This window comes from Phytophthora parasitica (genome assembly GCF_000247585.1).
Source record: "Phytophthora parasitica INRA-310 unplaced genomic scaffold supercont2.25, whole genome shotgun sequence".
Lineage (NCBI taxonomy): Eukaryota > Oomycota > Peronosporomycetes > Peronosporales > Peronosporaceae > Phytophthora > Phytophthora nicotianae.
This window is the reverse complement of record NW_008649011.1, coordinates 795,178-806,930: the sequence shown is the minus strand read 5'-3', so window position 1 is coordinate 806,930 and position 11,753 is coordinate 795,178. Positions and strand designations below refer to the sequence as shown.

The 11,753-nt window shown below is 52.8% G+C and overlaps 2 protein-coding genes across 2 annotated transcripts; both read right to left on the bottom strand.

Annotated features, from left to right (window-relative positions):
* Window positions 1–106: 106 nt before the first annotated feature.
* On the bottom strand, window positions 107–5,866 carry PPTG_11937 (hypothetical protein; the record flags this gene model as incomplete). Its single annotated transcript, XM_008907193.1, has 5 exons — window positions 107–4,615; window positions 4,686–4,769; window positions 4,838–4,996; window positions 5,063–5,709; window positions 5,782–5,866. 5 exons carry the CDS (start codon window positions 5,864–5,866, stop codon window positions 107–109), a joined length of 5,484 nt encoding a protein of 1,827 aa, XP_008905441.1.
* Window positions 5,867–6,036: 170 nt separating this feature from the next.
* PPTG_11936 (hypothetical protein) lies at window positions 6,037–11,710 on the bottom strand. Its single transcript, XM_008907192.1, has 2 exons — window positions 11,493–11,710; window positions 6,037–11,372 (listed from the first exon to the last, which is right to left on the bottom strand). The coding sequence occupies exons 1-2, from the start codon at window positions 11,532–11,534 to the stop codon at window positions 6,255–6,257; spliced, it is 5,160 nt and encodes a 1,719-aa protein (XP_008905440.1). The 5' UTR covers window positions 11,535–11,710; the 3' UTR covers window positions 6,037–6,254.
* Window positions 11,711–11,753: the final 43 nt, after the last annotated feature.

The following is an 11,753-nucleotide window of genomic DNA, read 5'->3' as shown; positions in this document are numbered from 1 at the left end:
TGCGCTTGAATTGGACAAAGTTGCCCGAAGAAGGTTATTCGGTATGCCCAAACGAGGTTATACTGTATGATACTTTCATACTTTCATTATCCTGACTTATTCTGCTCTATGGCGTTCTTATGCTAGAATGTCTTGCCTCCATACCTTGAAGGTACGTGAGTGTGCTCATAACTGTAGCTCCGAAGACCGAGATGAACAAGATACACCCGACACAGCAGCACATGATCGATAGACGGATGCACATTTTTGGCCCCACAAGCACCTTAAGCATAGCAATCGGGTTGGCCGTCAGCCGCATTCGCCCCACAGGTGGAGGCAGATACGGGTTAAGATTGGGGGCATTTTGACCCTTACCAACCGGAGACGCCAAGGCTTCCTCCTCTGGTACAATTTGTACTGAGATTCCAATTCGGCCCATTTCCATAGACACTGCAGCTTCACGGTCTGTAAAGAAGATTGGGATCCACTCTGCATCGTCTGGTAATCGACCAAGTCCCATGAAATCAAGCAAACCATTGAGTGCAGCTTCCGCATCAGCCTCATCTTTCTGCTGCTTACGCTCCGCTAAAGTCGGCTCTCGACGCTTCTGGATGCGTTGTCGAGGTTTCTTAGGACTCTTTTCTCCAAGTAAAGCATTATCTTCACGTGGCAGCTTGACAACAGCATCGTTCTCGTCTTCGCTACTGCTGTCAAGACTATTGCCGGTATTCCCTTTTTCAGTGGGTTCACTGAGTGTCTCTCCTGGAAGAATGGACTGTCGTGCTAGACGCTTGAGCTCTAGGAAAGGTGCCACCGAGCGATTCGTTTCGTAAGCTCGACGCAGCCATTTGTACAGGTCTAGCTGAGCCTCTCCTAGTACGTCATTCCACTTGAGAACGTCCTTATCCCATAGCTGGATATGAAGACGCGCGAGTTCAGGTGATCGAGGAGGAAACTCGGTTTTCATGACCAAACGCCAATTCCAACATGGCTTCCCATTCGAACAACGCCAATGCGTGTCGGTACTTTCCGCTCGATTACTACCAGAGTCACCCGCACCTTCCATCCAGGCTTTAACGAAATAGTCGTTGATTTCGCTTTGGCTTTGGTCCTGTACATTTTCAGCTCTCCACACAACCACACGAACCTCAAATGTTTTTGGAGCTGGTAGTGAGATATCCACAGGCTCAATGCGAACTGCTTCTTGAGTCGTTAGGATATCCACCCATAGCTGCAAGACGCCCTGTGATGTAGTACGATTGTGTGGGACGTACAGATGTCGATACTCAATAGGTTTTAGCTTCCCTTCGCCGATCTCCTGCCACTCACGATGGAACCAACGCTCCTCTAGATCAATCGTTGTAGACCCGATCAGTTGATCCGTGACCAGACCTCGATCCCAAACGTTGATATCAAGTTGCGAAGCTCCGGGTAAAGTTGTCTCTAGTTCAAACATGCGGAAAAATTCTGGCTTTAACGTGTTGGTACAAGCGTTCGGGCGATCACTAATCCGATTACTACCCAGCTTTAAACGGAGATACGGGTCGGAATAGCCATTGGCGTTCTTGGCCTGCAAGCTTTGTCCTCGAAGCATGTAAACTCGAACGACCACGCGTTGAGGTCCATCTTGAAGTCGTCGCAACTCGAGATGCTCTTGTTTTGCTCGCTCCTCTTCCTGTGATCGAGATTCGTTCTTAGCTCTCCGTTCGATCACTGTGATCCGTCCTTTGAAGACTCCAGCACGGAGTTGTACCTTCACGCGCTCGAAACTGAACAGCGATGGACGTGAGAGTACGGGTCTTTTGAGTTGGTAAGTTTCAAGAGCTGGGCTGGAAAAATACTTCTCGAGCTCTTCGCCACCATACTGGGAAATCCACCAGTCGCGACCTCGAAGGTAGGGAGCGCGATGCTGCTCTTGATCGCGATTGCTACTCCTTGGTGAGCCAAGAACGGACCCTTGTCGATCACTAGAAGGCTGATGGGAGAGCAGGAATGCTGCCTTGCCAGCACTGTAGCGCCGCTCTTGTTCTCGACGACGTTGTTCTATCACGGCAGGATCGGTATCTTCCAGTATTTTACTGCTACTGACCCGTGCATGAGACTGTAACACCGACGGGAGGACGAGATCTCCGACGCCAGTGCCATCGTCAAGTGGATACTCCGTCTCCTCTTCAGGTTGACCTTCATCAAACAAATACTTCATCTCGCTCTCTTCTGCACCAGATTTCGTGCCCTCATTCTGTTGAATTGTCTTGCGTTTGGATGGACTTCGGAACTGAGACCCAGAGCCAGCCGCAATCTCCACCCGATACGTTGGACTCCACGGGAGTTTACTCGCTAGATCTACGATACAAGAAGCCAACGTTGTCTTGCGTAGACCTCCTAGTGTTGAATCACATACTCGAATTTGTAGTTGAGGTGCGTACAGTGTGTCAACTGGAAGCTTCACAAGCGCAACGATACGATCCAAGAAGTTCGCGTTTTTGCTGCTGGATCCCGTTGCAGATTGAGTACGCTTCACACTGGAACCGTCAACAAAGTAGCCTCCTATAAGCTCAAACTCAACATGAGGTCGTCGAATTCCCAACGTGCTGAGTGCCTTCAAATGTCGAACACCGAGAGCAACAATATCCAGGTTCGCTTCCACATATTTCGGTCTGATTGGGGCTGGGGGACGAAGAATTCCAGGCGGAGCTGATCCCGTGTGGTCGATATACTGAATCGCAACCAGTAATTGCCCTGCTGATCCACTTCCAGCTTGTTCTGCTAGTAGCAGACTCACAGAAGTGGAAGACCGACTTCGAGGCTTTTTCAACTCGTGCCAACGTGGTTTCGGTGATCCAGCAGTGGCGACAGACCGCACAGCTGAGGCCAATGACAAGCGTAATTCTCCCAGAGCCCCAGCCGCATTTCCACTCGCATCTTCCACTTGTAATACGATCTCGGGAGTGTACACCACGTCAGAAGCTGGAGCACTTGAGAGAAATACTAGAGACTCGTAGAAAAGAGGAGCTGGTGTGTTTTGGCACACCATCGTACGCTTTTGATGGCCACAACAGCGAACATTTACCGCAGGACTGGGCACACGTGCCACATGAACCGGAGACTCGAGTCCACGAGCCTGGAAAATGTGCACGCGTATCTCCCGATGTACTCGAGGGAACCGAAATGGGGCAAAAAGCTCGGTACTGTCGCCTTCGCTCATCCATGGATGTTTCGCTGCCATTTCCACTCGTCCAAAGCCTAAACGAAGCAGAAGTACTCCGGGATTCTGCGTCCTCTCAAGCGCATGTCGTGTCTGGCGACGAGATATCTCTTCTCGAAGTACAACCCACTGGCATTTTGCAGTGAAGCCACTATCAAATAATTTCTCTGCTCGGAAACGCGCAAAACTTACACTTACGAACTCCTCCTTCCTTGCAACTCCAACAGACCGACTAAGAGTGACGATAATGTCAGGAATTTGAGTCAAATCTGCTGGTAATTCCAACGCAGATCCATGCTCCAAGCACTGCTCGAACGTGGCAGTGCCATCCTTTGCAACCTGCTGGCTTTCGAACGTGATGGTATAAGGTCCCAGTAAGAGCGAGACTCGAACTTGGGAGGGTCCTCCAATTAGCGCACTTGATGAACTTCTAGGTAGATCGACGCCACAGTACAACGCTCCTCGAAGCATATACTTGACTGTCTTGGGCGTACTCCGATCCAACCGCTCACGCTCTTCTGCGGACATTGGTTTAGCGTGCATTTTCTCACCATCTTCTGGTCTAGGCGACTCAACTCGGACTGTGGAAATTAGAATGCGACCACGATAGGTCGAACCAAGTTCAGGGTGTCGAGATACTAGCTGCTTCCGCTTTGGATTGGTACCCCGTAAGGGAGGACCATAGAGATTGTACCAACGTGGTGCAGTCGCCTGAAGTCTGTGTTGTTCTTCCTCAAACTCCAGCTTCTCTCGCAACGCAGTGTCACTCAGCTCTTCTTCAAAATCTTCATCGTCACTGTCCCCAAGCATAAATCTTGTTTTCTGTGGACTCTCCGGTGACTTTGAATTAGCTGAGTTCTCCACAGTTTCAGCTGGAACTTTTTGGAAATCTTGTGAAGCCACACCGACCAGTTCGTTCGGAGACGTCAGGTCTCGATCCCATATCGAGATGCCGATGTGTCTCGAAAAAGTAGGGATCCGTACAGGCAGCCAGAGCTCTTCATAGAAATCGGGGGTGAGATTCCCACGTCCTTTTACGGTCACAACCGAAGTTTTACACGGTGAGTTAGCCGCAAATACAACTTGTACGAACGCGTCGATGCCAGCTCCGAGCAGCAGTCCTCCCGTGTCCATGGCAGGTAAATGCTCGGCTCGTAGTACTCTTACTACCAGAAACTGTAGCTTAAGCTCGATAGCGGGAGGAATCAGAACAAGTGGAGAGATAGTCGCTTGGTCACTATCGTCCGGTAGGTTTTCGCCTGCAGCCTCGGCAAGTTCTTGTTCGACTTCAGCCTCACGGTCATGCACTCGCAATGCATCACCAGGCCCCAGTAGCACCACACTAATCAAGAGAAATCCCTGGATTCCTCGATCTTTCGCGCTCAAATTGTCATGAACAGCGATCCATTGGCGGTACAACTCGTGGTGAGGCTAGATGAAAGATTGGTCTACGTCAGTTTATTGTAGAGGATACTGGAAAAATAAGCAAGTGTCGACGTACTTGAGCGTATACAGAGAGACAGTCGAGCTGGTAGATGCCGATCAAGTTGTCTTTAAGCACTTTTTCCTTGTCGTAGACGGTGATCTGATCAATCAAGAAGCAATAAAATTAGACTACAACGAAATTTTCAGGCTTCTCGGACTCAGTTTTACCTTTATCGATGCCTCTTGCAGCTCATGACGACCAATATTCGGGAAATTGAAGAACAGGATTTCATCAAAGACGCAGCCCAGTGTGTCGTATTTTGTCGATGTCTTCTTTGATACACCCATGATGTCCACTTGGCAGTACGGATCCGACGTGCCGCTCAGCTAGATCAAACAACATGAAGTCTCAACAATTACCGCGAGAGATTCAAGACAGCATGTAAAACTTACATTTTCTCCCTTGAGATCCCTTGCTTCGATGATATGCACTTGCACCTGGTAATCTCCTGGTTTCAGCGACGCAACGGCAGCTAGAGCCTCCCGTTCTTGTTCTTCCCGTCGGAGAAGAGCCTTCGCCCGAGCATCCACTTCTTCTTCAGTCTCGTCCTCCTGTCCTACCAGTAAATCCGCAAGCCCCGCACCTACAGCCCCGTGCTCCAGCTCCGCAGCAGCTGATCCAGATTGGAATAGCTCTTGGTCATTAGCTTTCGTGTACACCAAGGCCACCTTGAGCTCCAGTTCTGCTCCAGTTAATTGCCCTGCTACGCCCTTATCTCGCAGTGGGAACCAGCGCTGCGTGGTCATCCCCGGCAGACCAGCAATTTCGGCCGAAGAGATCACGACCTGACCAATGAAGTGCATCTTGATTGGCAGCCGGTCTCGCACAGACACGGTCACTCCTGTGGTCCAGTCTACAGCTCGGAAAGCGAAGACTTCGTGCCATCGAGGTTCTCGAGTCTTGGTCATGACGCTGGTCTTGTACTCGACCCCCAGCGATGACAGTTTGACGTAGCAACTAAGAGTATCTCGAAATGTAGAAGGCTGAAGGTGACGGGCTTGCAACACGGTGATCACCAACGTATTGGGCAGCGTATCGTCTAAAAAAAACGTTAAATGAAAAAGGATAAGCAGTTGTATGCAAGAAAGATATGAATATACAGAGAAATTACCAGCATCTTCAGCGAGTCGGACTTCCTTGGGCAGAATTTCCACCGGTGCGTCTTCAAACTCCTCGACATCGTCGCCCTTGCTCATAGATGCAGTGGAACGCGGCATGGCGGATGGTGCTCAAATAGCGTATCTTCGAGGATATCTGAAAATTATGACCTTTCAAAACGTGCGGTCGTCGCCACTTCAACATGAAAGCCCAATCAAAAACGTGCCGCTATGCAACTTCATCGTCATTCATACTTCATATAGCATTTTGCTATGAAGTGTGAATTACCTACTATTATAAAGACGTCGAAAAAAGTAAAGTGAACGAGAGAGTACGAAATGAAAACATATCTAGTGTCTTAGCCTAAGCACGCGACAATCACTCTTAACCAACCAGTTTCTAGGCGCGCTGAGGTCACGTATGTAAACTAAGAACAGCCCATTGCTTCTCCTTCCTTGGTCCTCTGTCTTCACCTTCGACAGTCACTTAATACTGGTAACCACTGTTGCCGTACGGGTTGCTGCCCATGCTGCTCTGGCTGCTAGCGTACGGGTTCTGCTGCATACCTCCCATGCCCATGTTGGGCTGCATACCCATTCCCATGTTCATGCCGGGAGCCATGCCCATGCCGTACTGTGCCGACGGGTCGTTGTAGGCCGTAGGGGCGATGGCAAGCATCGGCTGCATGCCTCCCATACCGTACGCCGGGTCGAGCGTCTGCGCGTCCGTCTCGGGTTCCTGCTGCGTCTGCGTACGCTCGTCCAGCACCTTCACTTTGTCGTTCAAGTTCTTGACGAACTGGATCATGTAAGGCATGACGAAGTCGACGTAGCCGTGACGCCAAGCAAGCTCCAGAGCAACATCCGGCTTGATCAGCTTGTAGCACGTGAACAACGTTGCGCAGAAGCACTCCTTGTCGTGCACAGACACGAAGAAACGCAGGATATCTTCGGCAAGCTCCGGGTCCTCCGAGTCACTGGCACAGTCGATGCAATCCTTGTACATCTTGTCGGCCTTCGACAGCTTCACAGACTGCGGGTAACGCTTGTTCTTACGGTACAAGTAGGCGGCAATACGACGGAATTCCAGAAGCTCGTGCTTCTCTAGCTTCTGGGCCAACGAGATCTGGTCGAAGTTCTCGTACGCGTCCACAGAGTCGCGGAGTGCCTGGTAGTCCTCGTCGTCCACCAGAATCTCGTTCAGAGCCTCGTTCACAGCTGACAGGTTCTCCTTCTGCACGTCCTTCAGGTACTCGGCCACGAGCGGCAGGTTCTTCGACTTGCGTAGCTGGTGGACGACACGAGCGTGGTCCAGGTTGGGGGTCAGCACTTGCAGGAGGCGCACAAGTTCAAGCGGGTGCTGCTCCAGGTAAAAGTTGATCGCCTTGTAGTGGATCTCCTGGTTGCGGACCTTCTGGATGCAGTCTAGGAACAGATCGTGCGAGAACGCCACGGGGTGGTCAACCATCGTACGGACAGCATTGTCGAACTGGCCGTCTTCCTTGTACAGGTACACGGCGTGGTCCCAGTGCAGACCCTTCTCACAGGCACGCAGAATCTTCGACACGTTCATACGCGAGTGGAAGATCTTGATGTGCTCCATCAGCTTGGACGGCAAGTACTTGGAGTACAGAATAGCCAGCTCCGTGAAAATGCCAGCGTGAGCGCCTTCCAGACCAAGGCCCTGCTCCATCAGCTTGAGCAGTTCAGTCGAGTGGCCACGCTTCTCGTAGTGCAAGATCAGCTCCTCAAGGTGGTCAGGGTGCACGATAATGTGCAGACCACACAGACCAGCGAGACGGAACTCGTTCACATCCACACAGGCGTAGTTGACCTCCTTCCACGTGCCCACAGAGTTGGCCTTCGTAGCAGCGTCCACAGCCTCACGGAACTTGCCCAGACGCACGTAACAAATGGCGAGCTTGGCGTTGTTGTTAATGTTCTGGAACAACAGCTTGGCCGCATTGTACATGCCTTCATTGTAGCAACGCTCACCGATGTTCTGGATCTGCGCCACGTTGGGGGACGAGATGAACTCCTCAAGATCGCCGTACTTCTCTGTCTTAGCGTAAGCGTAAATCAGCGAAGTGTCGAGGTACTGCTCCTTCACGGTGTTGCGCGCCATCTTCAGGTACGGGATCAACTCGTTGTAGTTCTCGATGCGCTCAGCCGCAGCAATCACGTCCACGTACGAGCTAGCGTCGTTAGCCTTAATGAACGCCGACAATGAGTCGTGCACCTTGCCCTGGTCCAGCTGAGCCTTGGCAAGGCGAGACCACACTTCGGGCTCGTTGCAGCGGTCAGCAAACTCGTAGGCACGTTCGTTATCCTTAATGTAGTCCAACAACACGCCAATAGCATCCACGTTGTGGTTCGTCTTCTTGTAGATGACAAAACCTTCCTCATACAGCTGGTACTGCTCGCCCACAGCAATGCGAGCGATCTCCGGACCGTCGAAGTTGTCCAGACGGTTCACGTAGTCCATGACCTTCTCCTTGCCAGCCTTGATAGCCGTCAGAATCAACAAGTTCTGCAGGTTCTTGTTGGTCGAGAAGTCCGTGCCCTGCAGCACGATGCGCTCCAGCAGCTCAATGAGCTCGTTCGGCAGCTCAGCGTTCATGAACGCACGCACAGTGGTCGACACTTCGTCGGGGTTGGTGGTCTCAGGAAGAGCAGTCTGCACGACCTGGTCAATCAGAGCACGACGACTGGGAGATTCCGTCTCGCCTTCCTCCTGCTTCACAAGCACTTTACCCCACAGGTCCAGGTCCTGACGCTCCACCAGGTAGCGAGCCAGATCCTTGAACAGACCGTTCTCCGTGGTCACACGGATAAGGTCGTCGTCGCAGGCGCCACCAGCACGACGGTAGGCCAGGTAAGCGAGCGCCGGGTCCAACTTCTCGCAGAACTTACCGACAATCTCCGAGTCGTAGAACTGGTTGTTGATCAGGAACTGCTGCGGGTCCTTGTTCAGCGTGATGTAAATCTTACCGATAGCGTTATGCGTCGCAGTCTCCGTGTTGCCCTGAGCCACACGAGTCTCGAGCCACGGCTGCAGCAGACGCAGACGGTTGCGCTTCTCAACCTGTTCGCACAGATCGTCCACGGGACACTGTGCAATCTGGTTCAGCAAGTTCTTGATGTAGTCCTCGTTGCAGTCCAGGTCCAGCAGCTTACCAATGACAACAGGGGCCTTCTGCGGGCTCACCTTCGTCACGTACACGTCGATATACTTCATCAGGTTGTTCGAGTACAGGTACTGCGTCAGCTCTTCCACGAAGTCGTAGCGGTCGCACACGTGGATAAGCGGGCGCGGGTCCTGCAGCTTCGACTCCTTCAAGAATTCCTTCACCTTGACAGGGTCGTACACAGAAGAGTCACGGCAAACACGCTCCACCTCCTTGAACTGGCCCATCTTCGTAGCCGCCTCGATGTACTTGAAGTGAAGGTCCGGGTCCTGCGAGAAGTTGACGATCGAGCCCAGGAAGAAGTACAGACCGTCGAACGACTTGAACTTCTCGAACACCTCGACCAGTTCCTTGCCGCCCAGCTGCTCAGCGTACTTGGTGGCGACCTGCACCACAATCTGCAGGTTCTGGCGCATGTTGTGAGCCATCAAAGCGTTGATCAGCTCCATCGAGACCTCGCTGGTCAGGGTGCCAAAGAACGTCACAATAAACTCATGGTTGATCGCTTGGGTGTTCACAATGACGCGCTTCAAGTCCGCCAGCTCCGTGTAGTGCTCCAGAGCACGCTGGAACAGACCAGCCTTCTCGCAAAGAGCAGCAATGCGCGGTCTGTCGTAGTGCGTGAACATGTTGTTCGACAGAATAGCGTCAGCCACCTGAGGCGAGCCACCCAACAGGTTAATCTCCAGCAGACGCGTCTGCAGGTATCCCTCCTCAGGTCGGTTGTTCTTCAGAGCCTCCAGAAGGAAAGCAGTGGTCTCCTGGATGCGGTTCACCTGCATGAAAATGTCCACAACTGCGTTGACGTCCACCAGAGGGCCGTTCTCGGCGACCGCCAGCTTCTGGGCGAAGTCCAGAGCACCCTGAGGGTTAGCGCGCACCAAGTTCTGCAGCATGAACGTGTAGTCGCAACGGTAGTTGGTCTGGACAGCGTACGCCACGATCTTATCGAACTCTCCGCGCTGCACGAAGCAGTTGATCACCTTCTCCGGTACCTCAGCACGCAGATACACCGACAGAGCCATCGTGGTGTCGGACTGGGCAACCAGGTCACCCAGTTCCTCCGAGCACTCCAGCTTGTCCTCCGACAGCCACTTCTGGAGCAGCTGACCACGACCCTGCATCAACACGGGGCGAGCCAGCTCAATAGACTCCATCTTGTTCAACGTGCCCTTCTCAAGCAGAACGCTGAAGTACTGCAGGATAGGCTGGGGCTGACCAGGCTGCGCAGGCATGTTCTGGAACCTCTGGATAGTCTGCGGCGTACGGAGCGCGCCCTGCGGAGAAGCAGCAGCCAGACGAGCTGCTCCTTGGATATCATTGACGCTAACGAGACGGTTGAACTCCGTGAAGTAAAGTTCTTCAGCACCTGGCAGGTCCAGACGTGTAGCCAAAGCCAACGCCAGTTGCGAGTCACGCAGCGTGTTCACCACGTACGGCACGAGCTTGGTCTTGTTAATGGCAAAGTGCAGAAGCTGACCGCGACGCGTAATACCCAGCATACCCTTGGACTTGGACTCTAGACACGTGACGAACGTCGTGTCCTGGGATACACGAGCACGGTACACAGGCTTGCCCGTGTGCGCGTCGAACAGGAAGAGGTATCCCATCTTGGTGATCATGTACACGACATCGTCGCCAGGACTCACCAGCATTGACACAGGGAAATCAGCCTGTGCATCAGCAGCGAACGGGATCGGGGCAGGCGGGAGACGGAAGACGCCACCGGGGGCATCACGGTCACGTCCGACCTCCATGATAAAGAGCTGCATGGGCTCTCCACTGCCCTTCGTACCGGCGAACACGAGCACCTGAGCGTCATCTGTTCTTCCAGGAGGCTTCATCTGGGCGAAGGCACCGGCGTGGCCCTGCAGCACCTGGCTCACCTTCTTTTCCATCGAGTAGAGCTGCATGTTGCCAGCGATACGGCCACCTTCTCCCTGCGAGATACCGACCAGAAGCATCCACTGGTTGTCGCCAGAGGCCTCGTAGCTAATAATTTGAGTGCCAGCGCCCAAGTTCGCGTGGCGGTCGAAGATCTTGGCTGGGGGCGAGTCGCCCTCAATACTCCAGTGATACACGGCTGAAGCAGTGACCAGAGCGATAGTGTTGACGGAGATCCAGCGCCAGAAGACCACGGCCTCGTTCATGAGGTGGCTCTTCATCTTGGCGCGCAGCTCCATGTTGAAGATCTGCAGCTGGTTCTCTGCGCGCAGAGCGATCACCTTGCTTACGGGGTTCATGATGGCCGCCTCAGCGTTAATGGGGCGACGTTGCACCGTATTACCTGCCGCCATATCCACGATCACCACGCTGGCCTGGCCGTTCACTTGCTCGCACACGCACACGAACTTGTCCGACTCCATCGTCGTCGTGCCAAACTTGACATAGTCTAGGTTCACACCCAGGGTGCTCAACTGCAGGCAGACGCATACAACACAGAGATATTAGTTACCTGCTTACTGTGATGCTTTCCCCCTCTATCTTGAAGTTGTATCTAAAATTAGAGGGAAATGAATTCTGCATTGGCGACTTACGTTGAGCACTTCCCCGAAGGTAATGGGGAGATCTTGCGCCATGTTGCCTCGGGTCTGTTGCTACCGCTTACGCCCTCTGTAATTCGTGTCTGTAGGGTGTCTTGTCGGACTGGCGGAGGGGGGGGAGGCCGCTCGTTGCGCGCTCTTCGGATCCTTTCGCTTCTTCCTCCGTTTCACGACTGTGGCCGGCCGCACGGCTCCCTGAGGGGGCGAAAAATATCTTAGCCCAAATCTAAGTGTTTTGAGAGGTTTACATTGTCA